The sequence below is a fragment of the Lonchura striata genome, chromosome 23 (assembly GCF_046129695.1).
Source record: "Lonchura striata isolate bLonStr1 chromosome 23, bLonStr1.mat, whole genome shotgun sequence".
In the NCBI taxonomy this organism is placed as follows: domain Eukaryota; kingdom Metazoa; phylum Chordata; class Aves; order Passeriformes; family Estrildidae; genus Lonchura; species Lonchura striata.
In genome coordinates this window covers 4,255,808-4,273,111 of record NC_134625.1, presented here as the reverse complement: position 1 = coordinate 4,273,111, position 17,304 = coordinate 4,255,808, and the positions used below count along the sequence as shown (strand labels likewise).

General features: G+C 52.9%; 1 protein-coding gene across 8 annotated transcripts in view; it reads left to right on the top strand.

Annotated features, from left to right (window-relative positions):
• The window catches only part of IGSF9B (immunoglobulin superfamily member 9B), a 50,160-nt gene extending 33,950 nt beyond the window's left edge, over window positions 1-16,210 (top strand). For 4 of the 8 annotated variants that reach the window (XM_021525809.2, XM_021525808.2, XM_021525807.2 and 1 more), the window contains 2 exons: window positions 4,571-4,692; window positions 5,081-16,210. In XM_021525809.2, coding sequence (XP_021381484.2) covers window positions 4,571-4,692; window positions 5,081-5,304 — 346 coding nt within the window. In that variant the 3' untranslated portion in view covers window positions 5,305-16,210. Of the gene's footprint in view, window positions 1-4,570; window positions 4,693-5,080 lie in introns of those variants that run through there. The other 4 variants (XR_013341127.1, XR_013341128.1, XR_002465039.2 and 1 more) reach the window with 4 other exon arrangements.
• Window positions 16,211-17,304: the final 1,094 nt, after the last annotated feature.

Here is a 17,304-nt window from a genome sequence, read left to right as displayed (position 1 = left end):
ATGGTGGCTTTTGCTAGGTGCAGCTCAGGTAGTTTTTATGGATGGGCAGGGATAAATGACACAATTACTGAGCCAGCACGAGGAGTTCTCCCATCTTCTTTTCTTAGGATGCAGCGCGCATCTTGGAACAGGGAAAAGGGGGCTGTTGTCTCCCTGCAGAGGGAAACCCAAAAACCACAGACAAGGCACCAAGCTCCCCTGCGCCTTGGCACGGCAGCCTGCTCTGGGTGGCCTCCCCAGGCCCCCCTTGCCAGGGCAGCACTGCCAGTGCTGGGAGCTGGGGGGCTTGGCAGTGGCGTAGCGTTGAGTGACGAAGGGACGTCGGCGCCAGGCGTGCGGGAGGAGCAGCAGCCCTGGCTCCCCGCTTGAAAGAAAACAGGTTCCCCTTTAAAGACTGTCCATGTGCTGATCCTCTGCATGTGTTCCATGCCTCCTTCCGCTTGGAGAAGTTGTGAGTCCGCTTGTCTGAGTGCGTTTTTCTTTTCTTTCTTAATTATTATTATTATTCTTATTATTATTATTCTTGTTACTTTATTTTTATTTTCAGTCTCTTTAATTTCCTTATATATTTTCTCACTCTTGTTTTTCATTTATCTTCCTCTCTCCCCTCCCCTTCCCCATGACTGTATCCCCCTCTTCCTGTCCAGCCCGGCCCCGTTTCCCTCGCCTTCTCTCCTCTCCGTCAGCATGGTGGTGAAGTCCGTTGTGTAGATGAGTTGTGGTGTCTGCAGACCTGTAGGAGGGCACCCCTTCTCTGGTGTGCTCCCCACTGTGACCAGCCCCTTCCTCCCTCCCTCCCTGCTGGCGGTGCCTTGGCAGCAGAGCAGCCCTGGCTGGGGCTGTCACCGCCGTTTCTCTGGCACCTCTTGTGCTGAAGGATCTCAAGCATTCCAGGATGGAGGCAGCAGACAGCACTGCCTCGGAGCAGAGTGGAAATTCTGACTTGCAGGAGCCTCGTGTAGGAGAACTGAGCTCTTCATGTGAGGAAGATGAAGGGCTGAAGGACACAGTGGGCTCCTTTCAAGTGGATACTCTATCCAAGTGGATGCTCTAACATGCCCGAACTACTCCTGGATGTCAATGTCTTGGCTCAAGGAGAGGAGGAGACAGGGAGGGTGTGTTCAGACCTCCATGAGGTTGAATATATATGAATATACATATAGGATCCTTGAATCTCCTGCACCCTTCCTTTATATGGGTTTCCCTTCTGAGTGGAAAGAGCTCAGTGATGATTTCAGGCATCTTCTCCCTTATACCTTTGCTTTGTACATGGAAGGACATTTGAAGAAGAGCAGCTGTGATGTGTGTTGGGCTGGATACTTCTCCTCTACTTCCTTTTCCTGTCCTGGGACTCTTGAAGGTCCTTCAGTACCTTTGTGGCCTCTCCAGTACCTCCCAGTCCATGCAATCCAGACACTTGCTCATGCAGAAGGGTTTTCCTTTGAAGACTCAAGGAAAACTGCTGCTCCAGGTGTTGGTGGTACCTTGCAGAAGGTTGGTGCCAGGAGTTCACGTGGGCTTCTCAAAGCTCCTTTGCTTGGCTGTACACTGAAGTTTCCAGAAGTTCTCCCACCTCCCTGAACATTTCGTCTGTTGGTATTCAAGAGCTCCTTCATGTGTGGGCAGCTGCCCAGAATGTGAACTCTGAGGGCAGGAAAAGGCTTTTGGCTGAGCTTAAAATGAAAACTAATTTGGAAGAATCGGCACCCTTTGAAGAGATAAAGGGTGGGTAGAGCAGATAAAATTTGGCTGCTGAGTAGCGTCGTTTTGTCCTCTGTATCTCTTCCTTGCCAGAGGTCAGACAGTATTTATGGTGACACATGGGTTCAGTGCACTCACTGTTTATGTTTGTGTGTATAAATACGAGTTCAATTACGGAGAACTAGTGGAAATGAGCTTCAGGCAATTTCCTCATAATCCCTCATGTAAATCTGTTTAATTTTGTCAGTATGCCACAACAGCTTCTTCTTGGAAAGAAAAAAGAGTGGAAAGAGGAAGAGACTTTTACAGGCTGAGCTTTAATTACAGTGGCAAAAGCTGTCTGGGTGGTGGGAAGATGTGGTAGAAGGCAGGTGCTGGTGGGGGCAGGATGGTGGCAGGATCACCCAGCTCGGTGCTGTCCAGGGCTTGGCACACTCTGTGGGTGATGGAGCTGGAGCAGCTGAAATCACCATTAGCCAAGTACCTGTGGGAATGTAACTCATGTGCACCCCACAGAATGTTGGCTGTAAGTGGGAAAAGCCTGTTACTGGCCATTCAAGCAGGAATTGCTGCAGGGAATGCCATGTGGTGGCATGGTGACCTGTGGGTTGCTATGGTCCTACCTTCAGCCAGCACGTGCATGGCTCAGTTGGTTCAGCTCAGAGGGTGGAGCTGCTGCTGGCAGCTTCTCTCACAAGAGGCTGATTGCACTTGGGAAAACGTTTGAGCTCTGCAAATGTAAACGTCGTCTTCTGGATAGGAAAAGCCTGGATCCAGCCAGCAGGACTCCCAGAATGTCTAATGAGCTGCTTCATCTTCGGCTGACGTGATGCTCTGCTGGGAGCTGGAACAGAGGCTCACCAGGAAATCTCCACACCCGACGTCTCTGTTGCGTTGGAAAACATGAAAAGGAGCTTTTCTGTGCCCAGTGTTTGGGTTTCTGTTGCGTCTGCTGCGCCTCAGCTGCTTCTTCACCTCACGCTGCACTTCCCTGGGTGCTCTCCAGTGCTGCCAGCAGAGCTGAGAAGTTTTGCAATCACACTCATCTTCAAAAAAACCCAAACCCCCTCCTGCTCCCCAAAGGGAAAAATCTCCTGGGAGCTCCTTGCCTGTGCGCCCCAGCTGAAATCTCAACGCTCTGGAGGCCCTTGGGATGTCGGATGGGAAGCGCTGCTGTCACACTGTGCTTGGCAGTGGTGGCACACATGGGACCCGTGGGGAAAAGCCTGCAGGGTGTCTTCAGTGCCAGCCAGGCTCTGCCTGGACCCCAGGGGAGATGAGGAGCTCCAGGAGCTCTGTGGGTGGGTGTACTCTGGTACCACAGCCCAGGAGCGTGGGGTCTGTGCTCCAGCCCATGTCCTCGCCCCTTCCCTGCTGCTCCTGCCAGCAGCCACGGTGGTTTTGCAGTGCTGGATGGGGCACACCTTGCTGATAGACAGGGGAACACCATCCTCAGTGGTTCTGTGCCCAAAGCCTTCTGTGTCTGAAGGCTCCTCCTGCCCCCCTGCTGCCCGTGGCTTGTGGGGTATGCTGGTCCCTGCCCTGGTCACAGATGGATGCAGGAGCTGCCATCAGCACGCTCCTCTGTGTGGCTCCTGTGACAAGGTTTGGTTGCTGACCTCTGGTGACCAAGTTGTGAAAACAGAAGAGAGTCATCTCCTCCTCTGAAGGTTTAAATCTCCTTTCCTCATTGGAGCCTGGCTTAAAATGTTTGCTTTATTGCACTGAAAGGTGCTTTGTGGAGGCTTCCTGTCTTCTCTGGACACCTTGTCTGCAAGTGGCTTGGGTTTATCCCAGATGGCCTCAGACTTCTTCTGTGACAATAGGAGTTGGTGACTCTTGGAGGGTCGTGGAAGTAAAACGGAGAGGGGGAAGGAGATGGGAGAGCAGCAAGAAGGGGGGATGCTGTGATGTGCTATAGATAGAGCTGGACTGCCTGCTCTCCTAAGAAAAAGGTTTTCCTCTAATGCTCTGCTCTCTACAGCAGTCGTGCATTCCAGGCCTTGGATGGGAAAAACAGGTACAGTGAAGGAAATGAAACAAAAAATGTCTTTGCAAAGGGGAGGATACTGCACCTAGAAGAGTTCCTCAGGGGGTACAGCTGATAAACTATCCCTTATACCTCCTAGCTCTCCTGCAGGAAGCACCCCTTTGCAAATGTCCTCCTTGTCCTTGCAATGAAACCTTGTCAGTGTTTCCATTTCCAGCTCCCAGCCTCTCGCTGTTCCAGGAGCAGATGCTCCTGTGCTGTCGCGTTTCTGTTGTCGCTTCTCACAGGGACCTGGGAACGAGGTACCTCTCCCAGCTCTGTCGGTGTGTGCCCTTGGTGTCCCTGTCTGTCGTGTGGCCCCTGGTTTTTCTGGCTGTGGGAGCAGGGCCAGCAGGATCCTGCCTCCCTGCTGTTTGTGGCGCAGGTGTTGTCCGCCCCGGGTGGCTCGTGGTGCCCGTCTCGATGCTGCCGTGCCGCTTCTGCCTATCTCTTTCTCTTCTCTCTCCATCCCAAGGGGTTTCCTACCACTTCCCAGAAATGCCTTATCGGACATAGGATCTGCCCCGTGCTGTTTTGTTTAGCAGTGTTGGCATGGCAGGCAGGTGAGCTGGGGGTGCCCGTGTTGGATGTGGCACCGGCCGGGTCGCGGTGCCGCTCGAAAACCTGGAGGAGACGTAGGGGCACAGCGGGGACGCCTCACTTCCTCCATCCTGCACTCTGGCACACCTGGCTGGCCCTGCTCCCTCAGCCCCAGGTCTCTCACCTCTTCCTTTTCCACGGCAGAGCCAGCTGGGATCGGCCGATCCCCCACCGGGGACGTCCAGCGGCCCGAGCGTGGCCGGGAGCCGCTGATGGCGCGTGTCTGCTTTTCCTTCCTAGAAAACGTCCATCTCCGCCCGGGGACGCTGCTGCACCTGAGAGGCTCGAAGCTCTGAAATACCAGCGGATAAAGAAGCCCAAAAAGTCATCCAAGGGCTCCTCGAAATCCAGAAAACAACCCAGTGAGTGCGAGGACCCCACGGTCCCCAACAGCATTCCCTGTGTCCTGCTCTGAGCAGAGCTTGGGCAGATCCCTGCCGGCTCCAGCGCTGGGGTTCTCCAAGCCTGTTCCTGGATGCTGCCCTTGTTCCCTGCCTCCCAAAGGGATGTCTCCCCGGGCTGCTCGCCTGCAGGTTGTCCCTCCTTTGCTCCTCCAAACCCTGTCCTTTCCATGCATCTCCCATATTTAGTAATTTGTTTGAATTTTGAGTGTTAATTTCATTTTCCCTTCTTGCCATGCTGCGGGTTCAGGGCCAGGCTTGCTGTCACCTCTCTTTTTCAGCAAGCAAAGCGCTCTGCTCCGCCTGCTGCTGGCCCCAGTCCCATCTGCCTTCTCTCCCCCCTTCCCAGATGGCTCTGCCTCCCAGGTTCAGCACCCTCCCAGCTCTCAGGTACTGTCGCCTGACGAAGCTGTCTGCCTCCGCAAGAAGAAGAGACACCCTCGTCAGGACCCCTTCGCCCGGCTCTCAGCACTGAAGGACGACCTCTGCCACCGGCAGCTCCCTGAAGACCAGACAGCCATTCTCAACAGCGTGGACCACGATGACACCAGTGGGCACGCCACCCTGCTCTAGCCTAGCGCCGGTCCCAGGAGGTTGAACAGGAGCGGTGGAAGGAGCTGGTGTCACACCATGGGGGGATGGAGGTGATGGGAAAGAGGGGGGGACACCCCTAAGCTGTCACCTCTCTGAGGGGTTCGGTGGCTCACAGCAGGGACAAGCTGGGGGGACCCGGGGGATGCTTTGGGGAGAATGCTTTGGGCTGGGTGTTCCTCAAACCCACTTCTCCCCCACCCCACACAGTTTGGGTGGGGTGGGAAGGGGGGTGTTGCACCTCGGTTTTGGAAACGATCTCTAGGCTTCAAAGGCATGGATGGAGCTTTTGACATCTGCGTCGGCAGCGCGCGTTTAGGGGGAAAGTGTGGGATGGAGCAGCTGGCCCTCAATCACCAGAAGAAGTTGAATGCCACAGGGTGTAATTAAGTGACAAGAACCTAACAACCCAGGCGGGAGCTGGTAATCCCATGAATCTGATTATGATAAAAACATGACCAAATAATCCCAGGAAAGCTGTAATTGTGAAAATCTCCCTGCCTCCCCCTTCCCAGCCTCCTTTGACGTGAAGGTAACAGCAGCAAAACCATCCATGACACCTTTCCTTACCCTATCTCTGAAAGGGAAAAGCCAGAAAGACCCCGAGCCTTGAATCAATGTGAGAAATCACCATTTGTCTGTGTGCAAATGCACTTGAGCCTCGGCAACGTGTGCTTGATGCCGTGCGAGCGCGCACTTACGGGGCTGATGTGATCTGAGGGTGCTTCCCCCTCCAGGTGTGGCGTGTGCCAGCTTTGATGAGGGTGGGTTTGATTCATTCTGCCCGACGCTCTGTGTATCTCAGGCGAATGCTCCTCAGCGCCGCGTGGTGATGTGATTTCTTACTGTGGGATGTTTAATCTCTACCAATAACTGCGAAGCGGGAGACGCAGGCGTGCGAGCGAATGGGGTTTGGCTGCGTGGTCCCCAGAGCCTCCGTCGGCAGGTGCTGAGCCCCAGGGAGAGCATCTGGAAGTGCCCAGCTCTGCGGATGGATGGCTCCATGCAAAGCTAAGCCCAGCGTTTCGTGCCAGCTTAAAATGTGTTGCTGCTGGTTTCACTGTTTTTCCCTTTTTCCTTCCTGCTCCAGCCCGGATGTGTCGGCTGTGACACCTGCCAGGGTTGTGTCCCTCCCTTTGCCCCCTGTTCCCCTCAGTAATACTATTCTAACTCTTCACCAGAATGTATTTCCTCTTCAGAATAGGGTAGGTTAGGTGGCTGGTGGTGTTCTGGATTGCATAGGCCTTTTTTTTTTGGTTTGTTTTTAGCAGGCAAGGTGTGACCTGAGAACAGCTGGGCTCACTTCCTGCTCTGCCTCCACTCTCTGACTGCGTGGCCTTGGGCAAGTCACTTGACCTCTCTGTGCCTCAGTTCTCCCATCTGTAAAATGGGGATAAGTCATATTTGAGCACTTTGGGCAAGCACTTGGTGGCCTACAGACTGCAAGTGCTATGTAAATGCTTAGTGCTAATACCAAGCAATCCCTACCTTTAAAATATTTAGAGTTGGTTATTTTTCTTTTTTTTTTTTTGTTTGAAGTGGTAAAATCAACCACTGCATCCAGGTTTGCACAGTTCTTCCTCTGCGGTAAAGTGCTAAACCCTCCAGCCTGCCTGGGAATAAAACACCGAGTGTTTCATGTAGATATTCTTGCTTTGAGTGGATTCAGGCTGTAGAAAAAGCATCAGGAGAGCTGGAGAGCCTGCAGGCATGTTTTTAGCCTCAGGCTCTCTATTTGCATACGAAACTTTTGTTTATTCCCAGGTAGAATTGCCAAGAGATTCTCTGCAATCTCGCCTTTAATTCTGCTTTGCCTTGGTTTTTGCTCTTGCTGCTGGTTGAACCTACAAGGGCTGAGATGTTTGGAGGAAGACGTGAGCTCTCTGTTGTGATCTGGCTCTCCGACCATGCCACACTTTTAGGTCAGAGCCTGTTGATGGCTCTGCCTCCATATGCCTGGTTTGAGAGGTTGTGCTTCCTTTCCCAGCAGGATGCTCGGGAACCTGTGGCCACCAAAAGCAGAGCACCGTGTCTTTTCCAATCTCCAGCCCTTCAGTAAGGTTTGAACCACTGGACAATGAATCCTCTAAATCGATAACCAGATATTTCTGAGCTTTAACAACTTTCTCAAACCATCACCAGGTTTGTCTTGGGAAGGAGGGAGGGTCTGGCAGAAATGCCTCTCTCTTTCCAGCCTGCACCAGGGCTTTTTATTGACGTGACGAGTGACCTGACATAAGAACCTCAAATCTCAGAGTGAGAACTCAACCTTGCTAACAGTATGACTGCCAATTTCTTTTCTTTGGGTGTGTTTTTAGGGTTTTTCCCTAGAACCTGCTCGGATCTGAATTGATTTAATGCCATTCTCCCGCTCGGCAGCGGGAAGAACTCTGCCTGGCTTGACCAAACTTCAGCTCGCCAGTCACTGCAGCCGGGCTGCTCCTGATAGACAGGTGACCCTCGGGGCCGGGGGAGGCGTGGAGGCTCTGTGCTGCCCGTGCCATGGCCAACTTGCTCTTCCTTTTGCTCTCATTGCCTCAGCCTCTCAAACAGAGGCTTGCTTTTCCATTTGAGTGCTTTCCAAACGATTTACGACACCCGTTCGGATGGGCCAGGCGCTGTCTTCAGGCTCTTGAGGTTGCTACCTCAGGACTATGCCCCATCCCGTCTTAAGGAGCTCTAGAGGACTTGGAGTGCAGGGCAGGTTGACGGAGCATGCCGGCTTGCTGGGTCAGTCTTTTGAGAGTTGTTTTCCTTTTGCAGGTGTTTTGAGCCACTGGGCTTTTCATGGTCTTCGACCTTTAGAGGCTGGAGCTGCAGCCCTCTCTCTTTCAGCCGTGTACCTGCCACGCTGCTGGAGTGGGAAATCCCGCCCGGGCGCCTCGTGGAAGCAGCTCCTCCCTAAAACCATCCTTAACTCCTTTCCCTGCTAGACCGAGTTACCTTCCGATAGACTCGGGCCGTGCTTTGGCTGACTGGCTCGCCTCTTGCTTTGGCAACCTCCTCGCTTCTCCCAGCCCTCTGGTTTCCATGCCCTTCAGGGTTGCTCCTCTCTCCTTCCATGGACCTGGAAACATCGAAGCCGTGTCAGACGATGCCAAACACTTCCCCCATTTCACCCCCGTTCGAACTCCGTGTCGCTTTGGTGGTTTGCAAACACAGCTGCTGTCACTGCTGCTGCTGCTTCTTCATTTTTTATTTTTTTTTATATTTTTTTCCTTTCATGCTGCAAAATATATCTTGATTTTTATCTTCCTGGGCCAAACTCTCTTATTTTCTAAGCTGGTCTGAGGTAGATGGCTCTTTCTGTATCAGTAATTGTACGATTCCTCCTTGCACGTTGCGAACATGATGTTCCATTAGCTCCCTTGGCAAATCCTGGCCCACGGTGAAAAAATGTCTGAATCACAAGGTTATTTGTCCCTGGGCTCTGCTCAGGAGTCAATGCAGGGGTGCTAGCCCAGTTTTGGGGGTCCTTGCTGATGCTTCTCCCTGCAAGGTGGCCATGGTGGGGATGCTCCAGCACTGGTTCCGTGCCGCCTTGGGGTTGCAGGATTGGGGCACCCCGAGCTGGGGGAGGTGACGTGGAGAGGTGGGCACAGGATGCCACGGAGACCCTGTGGAAAAGGGGGGCTCTGGGGTGCTGTCCTTGCAGTCTGACAATGAGTCCTGGAGCAGGCAGGGAAAAAGGGCAGGGAAAGTGCTTTGCCTGCTTTTCCAGCAGGACTTGCTGAGCTCTCATCCACGTGTTTCTAAGGTGACTTTGCCGTGCAGCCCCAGCAGCGCTTTGGTTCTGCGGTGTTGATGTGAAGGAAAATACAAGTTAGTGTAAAGGGGGGAGAGGGAGCGTTCAGGGCTCGTTTGTGGGGCCCCATTTCTGTGCCTGCCACTGACAGCACCCACAGGCACAGGGAGTGATGAGTGTGTGGGTGGGGGAGCTGCAAGGTCCCAGGGTCCCTTCCCAGTCTGAACCTCAGTGTGGTTTGCAGCCTGGCCCTGAGCTGAGAGGTCTCCGTGAGCCCCCAGGGTGTCTGTGGGAGCAGAGGATGCTTTTCCTGGGAGGATTCTCATTCCTGCTGCCCTGTGACTTGGAGGCTGCTGTGGGCCACTGGGGGACTCCGGGCTGTTCATCTGGTGTTTGTCACCTTGTCTGCTGGCTCAGTGCCACCCGCTTTGGAGGAAAGCTGGAGGTGATGCTGTTTGGTTATATAAATGTAAAGGGAATATAAAGGGAATAACAACTTGCTGAACCTGCGTCTGGGAGTGTTGAGGACACTGGATTTGGGCTCAGCAGCTCAGGCACGGTCCTGGCAGGGCTTTGTCATGTCTGGTGGCATCCAGACGTGACACACATTCCAGACTCATTGCTGCTCCCACCTTGCCTTCTGCATTAGGACAAAATCCACCTGGCATTTTGGTTTCTCTTCCTGCTTCAGGCAGTGACGTAGATTTGGGAGTTCTCAAAGATTTGGGTTGGTTCCAGCTGTAGATCTCGTCTGTAGGTATTTTTCCATGAGGCTGGACCTTTAGGGGTTTCCACAGGTCCCACATGGGCTGGCTGCAGCCCCAGACTGAAGTCAAGGCTTTTTCGGAAGGAAATCTTCTCAAGGAACCAGAGTAAAACCCACTGTACATATGAGATATAAATAGCTAGAGAAGCGTAGGACAAAGGTAGCTAGGTTTGCAGAATTCAGTAGATTTGCATGTCGGGGTATGTGTGTGTCATGGGGAGAGGTTAGAGCCGTGCTGGAGCAGGGGATCAGGATGGGCAAAGCGGGGAAGGGGCTGGGAGCAGCTGCAGCCTGAGGGGAATCTGGGGATGGCGTGAGCTCTGCTGTGGCCCTGCTGCACACGACAGAGCGCTCTGTTTCATGATTTCATCCCCACTTTTAGCTTTGCTTTGTTCATTGTCTGTGACTCACCCCTGGGCCGTGGCATGGAGGAGCAGAGGGACAGGTCCTGTGCTCCGCGTGTCCGAGGCACGTGGGGACACGGCGTGGCAGGGGATGTCACATTGCCTCCTGTCTGGTGCCATCACTTAAAGAAAAAGCTGCACCACGCAAAAACCCTTCCCTCAAGTCCCTCTAGATGCTGCTCTTTGGTTACTTGTATGAAAGCATTTTGCTTTGCGTCTGTTCTTCCCAGAGAAGCGTGAGTCAGAAGGGATGAGAGAGGGATACAGCTAAATTTGTCCCCTGAGCTGAGGAATGCAGCACTGGCTGTGCCAGCCAGCCCCGGCAGTGCCTCCTTGGAGGGACAAGATGTTCTTGACAGTGTCTTTTTATTTTAAACCCCATTAGCAGGACTTTGAGGATCTGAGGCAGAGAGGGATTTAGTCACCAGTGATGCCAAAGCTGGTGCTGACCCCGGGCACGAGGGCAGCCAGATTCAGGCTGGATTGCCACTCCTCTCCCAGAGCCACCCCTGTGCTGTCTGGACATGGGGTAGTCTTCACAGAAAGCAGGACATTTACTCCCATTTTGCCCCTTCAGCTTAATTTTGTTGGTTTTTTTTCTGTTTCTGAGTCTCTTGACTCCTCTCTGCCCGCGTCTGTGGGAAGGAGAGGTGGGAAGTGCAGTTGCTCCTATCAGAGATCTGTCAGGGAATGCTTGATCCAGGAACTGAGGGCTGGGAAGCAGCGGCCAGATTTGGCAGCACTGGTGCCAGCAAAAGAAGAAACTGAACATTGCTCTTAATTGCCATCAGTTGGCACATCCCCAGGCAGGGAGGACCAGTCTGGTTGTGGGAGGGGACGGAGATGGGAGCCTGTTCCCCTGCCTGGGTGACTGGGCTGAGGAGGAGCCGTGTTTGCCCGTTTTCCCCAAGTTCAGGTGTTTTGGCACAGCTGGCTGAGCTCTTTTCCTCGGCATTGCGTGGCAGCAGGACGAGCATCCCCAGTCCAGGAGCTCTGGCTGACTTTTGATACGTGCATGGATGGAGGGAGGACCTGGGGAGGGGGTGGGCAGAGGGGCTGGTCCAGGCTCGGGGATGTTGGATGAGGCAAGCATGCTCTGTAGAGGTAGCTAAGGATTTTTGTACTGGTTGCAGTGGGGTGGGAAATGCAGGATGGAGGGGCTGGCATCCCCCATGGATGGAGGACAGTTTGCCCAGATTTTATATTTACCATCAAAATGACACTTTCTCTCCCAGGAGGGCTTTTATTCCTGTTCTCCTGAGGTTGCAGGGCTGCAGAAGAGGGTGCCCATCTTCCCGGGTCTGAAAGCTCCTCAGATTTCCACCCACTCCCCCCCCAGCACTTAGATTAAAATAAAACACAAAAAAAGAGACTTGAGCAATGAGCCCCAGTATCTCTATCTAAAGAAATGATATTGGTGTATCGAAACCGCATTGTATATAAAATTAAACAAATATATATTTACTCTCTATTTTAGAAGGGGGGGAGAATAAATATTTAAAATAATTCGTTAGTAATAGGTGTCAGAAACTTCTGTGCAGCATGAGAGAGGCTGTCAGAGGTGGGGAGAGTCTCAACAGCAGGAGCAGAGCGAGTATTTTTACATTATATTGCGCTTCAGCTTCTCTGCTTCTCCATCCACCTATAAATAGACAAAAATATATATACAAATATATATATATATATATACAAATTATATATATCTAAGTCACATAGCTGTTTTATTTTTGTATCCATGCCTAGTGCTGTTTGAGCAATACGGTGGCGAGGGAGAGGAGGGCTGGGCCAGGCTGGGGGGCTCGCAGTGCTCCGGGGGATCCGCCCGCTCCGGGCCCAGCATCACCACTGTTTGCTGTTTCCATAGGGAAAAACACTAAAAAGGGAAAAAAATCCCGGGATGGGGAAGCCTGGGCTCGCTGCCAGCTTGCCCAGGGCCGTGGCGAGGTGGTGTTTTCACTGAGGGCTGTCTTGGGCTTTTTTTTTCTGAGAGAAAAAAGACAAATTTCAGCTCCGTGGGCGCTCGGGGAGCACTAGGCAGCTGCAGCCTGGGGGTGGCACGGGATGGGGACACGCCGTGGGGACAGGGTCCCCACGCTGCTGCCTCCCTGGTCACCTGTCCTCGCTGCCCTCAGAAACCTCGAGGGTTTCTGGACCCCTCCTGCAGTCGGTGGAGCCCCTCAGAGCCACCCAGGTGGCCACAGTGGGATCCTCCAGGTCCCTGCACCCGGCTGGAGCGGGGACCCTTCTCCGTAGGGAATGTCAGTGCCTCTCCAGGAGAGTCCCAGGGCTTACTGTGCTCTGGGGGTGCTGGGGTCCACTGGGGCAGGATGTGGGGCTCTCCCTGCCTGGATGGGTGGGATTTGAAGCTCTCCCTGCCTGGATAGGGTGAGGAGCTCTGCCTGTCCCCATGGATGGGACCTGGGGGTCTCCCTGTCCCCATGGATGGGATCTGGGGGTCTCCCTGTCTGGATGGATGGGATCTGGGGCTCTCCCTGTCCCCATGGATGGGATCTGGGGCTCTCCCTGTCCCCATGGATGGGACCCGGGACTCTCCCTGTCCCCATGGATGGGATCTGTGGGTCTCCCTGTCCCCATGGATGGGATCTGGGGCTCTCCCTGTCCCCGTGGATGGGACCTGGGACTCTCCCTGTCCCCGTGGATGGGACCTGGGACTCTCCCTGTCCCCATGGATGGGATCTGGGGCTCTCCCTGTCCTGGTGGGTGAGGTGGCATCGAGCCCCGGCGTGGTGGGGGATGTCTGTGGATATTTGGGGTTTTTCTGCAGGGCAGTAGGGAGCTGCTGGATCCCTGCCCCCTTCCCCCTGGACGCTGGGGGGACAAGGAGCCAGTTTGGGACTGAGCAATGCCAGGGAGCTTCAATCCACCCCTCTGCCTTCACTGGGGCATGATTTGGGGATTGTCTTTGGGCAGTGGCGGCCGAGGCTTCACTCCCCTTGGTTTGTGTCCCAAAATCCTGGGCTCTGGGAGGGTCCAGGTGCTGTTGTTTGGGCTCAGATGTCCCCGAGGGGACGGTGGCACAGCCCTGGAGTGCTTACACCCCTCCAGAGGCAGGCAGAGGTCCCTCAGCGTGGTCATGCCATGTCCCCATGGCTGAGGCACTGATGTGCTCCCGGGAGCAGCGGCCCCGTGTCCTCTGTAGGTGTCACCTGTATTTTCCATGATATTTCTCTCTCTTCTTCGTCGGGTTGGGGGGGCTAGGGTGGGGGATGTTTCTAATATCCAGACAGGATTTGTTCAGCACCAATTCTTGATATCGAAGCAAAGCATGTTTGATGGGACTAACTTGCATTTATTAGCGGTAAATACATGAGTGAGTATTTTATATGTTAAAAAAAAAAAAACAAACAAACTGGGAAAAAAAAAAAAAAAAAAAAAAAAAAAGGATGTCAGGAGAAAGAGAAGGGATGAGATTTCTTTCCTCACCGCTCGGTGTCCGGGCTGGGGGGCTGCCTTGCCCCCAACCGGTGGGGCTTTGGGTATTGCTGGGGGTGGGCAGGGGGGCAGGCAACTTTCTCCTTTCCCCATCTCCCCTGGAATCACTTACAGAAAAAAAACAGGCAAAGGAAAGCTAGAAATGTTTACAAAGCACACTTCCCACAGTACCGTTAACCCTCTGGATGCCAAACAGACACATCAGGAGCTGCTCCCTCCCTGCTCTCGGCGGGGCTCAGGGGTGGTGGCTCCCACAGCATCGTCCTGCTCCCCGTGGTTTCTTTGGTTTGGTTTTTTTTGGACACCATCCCCGCTGCCTCCATCCGCGTGCCCCTGCCCGGAGCTGGCTGTCCAGGGGGGGTTTGCTTCTTCCCCCTCCCTCCCAGGCTCGTCCCGCTCGGCTGGGAGCTCTGGGAAGCGCCTGTCTCTGCTCGGGAGGTTCTGGCTCGGTGGGAGATGCTGGCACTCACCCCTTGCCCTCCCAGATGCACTTTAAGGCCAAACTTCCCTTTTTTTCCTTCCCCGGGGCTGGCACAGAGCAGGCAGGGGATGCTCCCGTGGCCCCAGGGGGTGCAGGACCTTCCACATCTGTGCAGGCTCCGGTCCCTTGGCATTCCCCACGTGGGGAAGCCCTTTGGAAATCCTGGGAATGCCAACATTGCCGTAAGGTTCATCCTTTGGGCATTTGGGGATCACAGCTGCACGCCAGCTCCTCGGGGAGCAGCCCTGGATCCCCCCGGGAGCATCTCCAGCTCTCCCATGGGAGCATCGCTGGCTCTCCGGGGGAGCCCAGACTTTTTAATCCCCTTTTCCTAGGTTTGTAGACTCTCTGAACCCTCCTAGACCTCCACAGGTAGCTCTTGATTTAATCCCCTCCTAACCCCATAGTGTTTTCCCCTAAGGCAGGATTTTCTTCTGGACCCAACTCGTCTCTGGTTGCATGGGACAACTTTTTCCTCTTTTTATGAAGAATTTCTTGCCTCTGGATATAAAGACTAGACCATCCAACCTCGTTTCCATCTCTTGAATGTCGAGTATTACGATGTATAACACACGTTAGGGTGCTCTTTGGTGCTGTTTCAATGGTAACCAGTGGAACTGACTTTTTAAAATAACAATAACAATAAAAGAAACTTTAGTGCCGCTGGTTCCATAACGTTCGTTGTCATGACTTTAATTTTTTTTTTCTTTTCTCTTTATGGAAGTTTTGTTAGGGTTTTGTTTTGTTTTTTTTTTCCTTAATTATTTTTTAATTTTTACTAAACAGTGAGTAGCGATCAGCTGCCGGGTTTCTGTGGTGTTGATTTTAGTGAGTGCTGTGAGCTGGGCGGACTGTGTCACAATTTGGTGGGATTTGGGATCAAGTCGCTTCATTTTGGAACTGCACACAGCAAAACGAGCATTTGATGGGAGCCCAGACGGCAACTAGAGGGTTAATTTTTGAACTTTCAGGTATGTTCCTCAGAAGAAAATAAAAATAATAAAAAATAATTAAAAAAAAGATAAAAGAAACAAAACACTATTTTTTCAGTAAGCTTTTTTTTTCTGTAAACGATTTACAAATAAATCTGACATGATGGTGCTGTACCAAAGCCTTATACGAAACTTATTCCGCTCTCTCTATAATCTCTCTGTATCTGTATTGTTGCTCTCGGCCTCCGCCAAGGCCAGGAAATGCCAGCAGGAGGGACCGATGGCCACGCTCGCCATCGGCATCCCTGGAATTCCCTAGGATGGGAATCGTCATTCCCCGGAATTCCCGGGGGAGGGAAAGCCAAATTTCAGCATCGCTCCCCAGGCGTGCGACGAGGGGCACAAGTGGGGGTCCCCCACCCCAAACTCTCCTTCCGACTGGGTGCTACCCTGCCCCGGGCAGGGATCCGAGACCTCGCCGGGAGCGCTGCCCGCTGCTCCGGCACCCCCAGGGTGGCTCCGAGGGGCTTTTAGCCCGCCGAGCCCCCTCCTCCGGGGCTTTGGCATCTTCCAGCTCAGCCCGAGCTCCGCAGTGCTCAGCCCCCGGCTCCTGCCCTCTCCCAGCCCTTCCCTGGGGCCGGCCGGGAGCTGGGGCTGCTTTGACAGCTCCAAGCAATAATCCCACTCTGCCAAGAACGTTGGGTCCTTTTGGCTCTTGGACTGTTGTCAGTTAATGAGTAAATGCTCCTAAGCCAACAAAAAAGTGGAAGAAATGAGAGTTTGAAGCCCTGCCTTACTGGGAGTAAGCCCATCGGTCTCTGCCTGTTGGAATTTTAAGGCCTGCTGAGTACTTAATTTATCGCCGGTAACATTGCATGTTCATAGATTGACTTCTTGAGTTGATTCTTCTTATTTTAATGTACCCACTATAAGAAATTCTGGCAGTGTCGCAATGTTACGTACAACTAGCCATGCTGTAGGAGAATGATGGGTTTTGGAATCGATTAACTTGCTCCTCATGTAACATTACCCTGCTTCAGAAATGTTTTGTATTTTGATATAAATAAACATTTGCTAAAAAAAAAATAAATATATCTATAAAAAGGCTCGGTTGCTGTCATTGATTTGGTCAGAGGGGCTGTGGGGAGAGGCTGGGCTGCCCCAGAGGTGTTTGTGGGGAATGCTGGGCTGTTCTTTGCCCTAAGCATCCCAAGTTGTGTTGTCCCCATGGGATTAGCAGCGTGTCCCAGCTGGTTCTCCGGGCTGAGTTGGATACTGGGATGGACACTGATGCTCAGGTCCTGGCTTTGGGCAAGGAATAGGAGGGGAGACAGTCCCAACCGTATTGATGATGGCCAGCAAGCCCTGTCCCTTGGTGTCCCCTCCCTTTCTCATCCCCTCCCCTTTACCTGCTGCCTTTGGAGGTTTTTTTTTGCCATCTTTTTTCATGGATTCACCCCGCAGGAGCCCCAAGATAACAAAATCTCTGTGCGGCCGTGGGGTGCGGGATGCCGCAGTGTCCCCGTGTTAGTGTTCAGAAACACACATAATCACAGGATATGATTATCTGCAGGTGCTTTTATTAAGAGCTCTGGGAGTCGAGGTACAGACCCAAATCTGACTCCAACACGGCTTTCGAGCTGAATGTATTTTATATTCTAGCGTTACTTAACACATATTAATTATTAAACTTATATTGTTCTATTTGTATATATTGACATGAGTTTCTCGTGATCTTTCTTAGGCCCCTGACCACAGTTTCTCATGATTATTCTTATGATTAAACAGTAATTATATCCAATTACTAAACAATCATCACATCTAACAATTATATCAATTATCATCTACTAGCTACACAGTGCAGTTCTAGCAAGTACGAGTTCTCCATGTGCTTAGGGTGTTTATTTTTCCAGGGCCAACTAAGCTCATTTTTCCTTTTCACCCTTAATCCCCATGATTTTAAAACCCTTTTGCCATCACCCAGGCTCGCCGGTGGCCGTGCCACGAGGTGGCAGTGCCAGCTCGGCAGCTGCCAGCGCTGCGGATGCGCTCGGAGCCAGGAGAGGCTGCCTGGACCGCCTCCAGCATCGCTGTGCTCCGTGTGCCCGCCGGGCCGGGATGAGGGGATGCTTCTGTCTGTCTGTCTGTCTGTCTGTCTGTCTGCCCCCTGCTTGCCCTTGAGCTGCCCCCCCAGCGCTGCA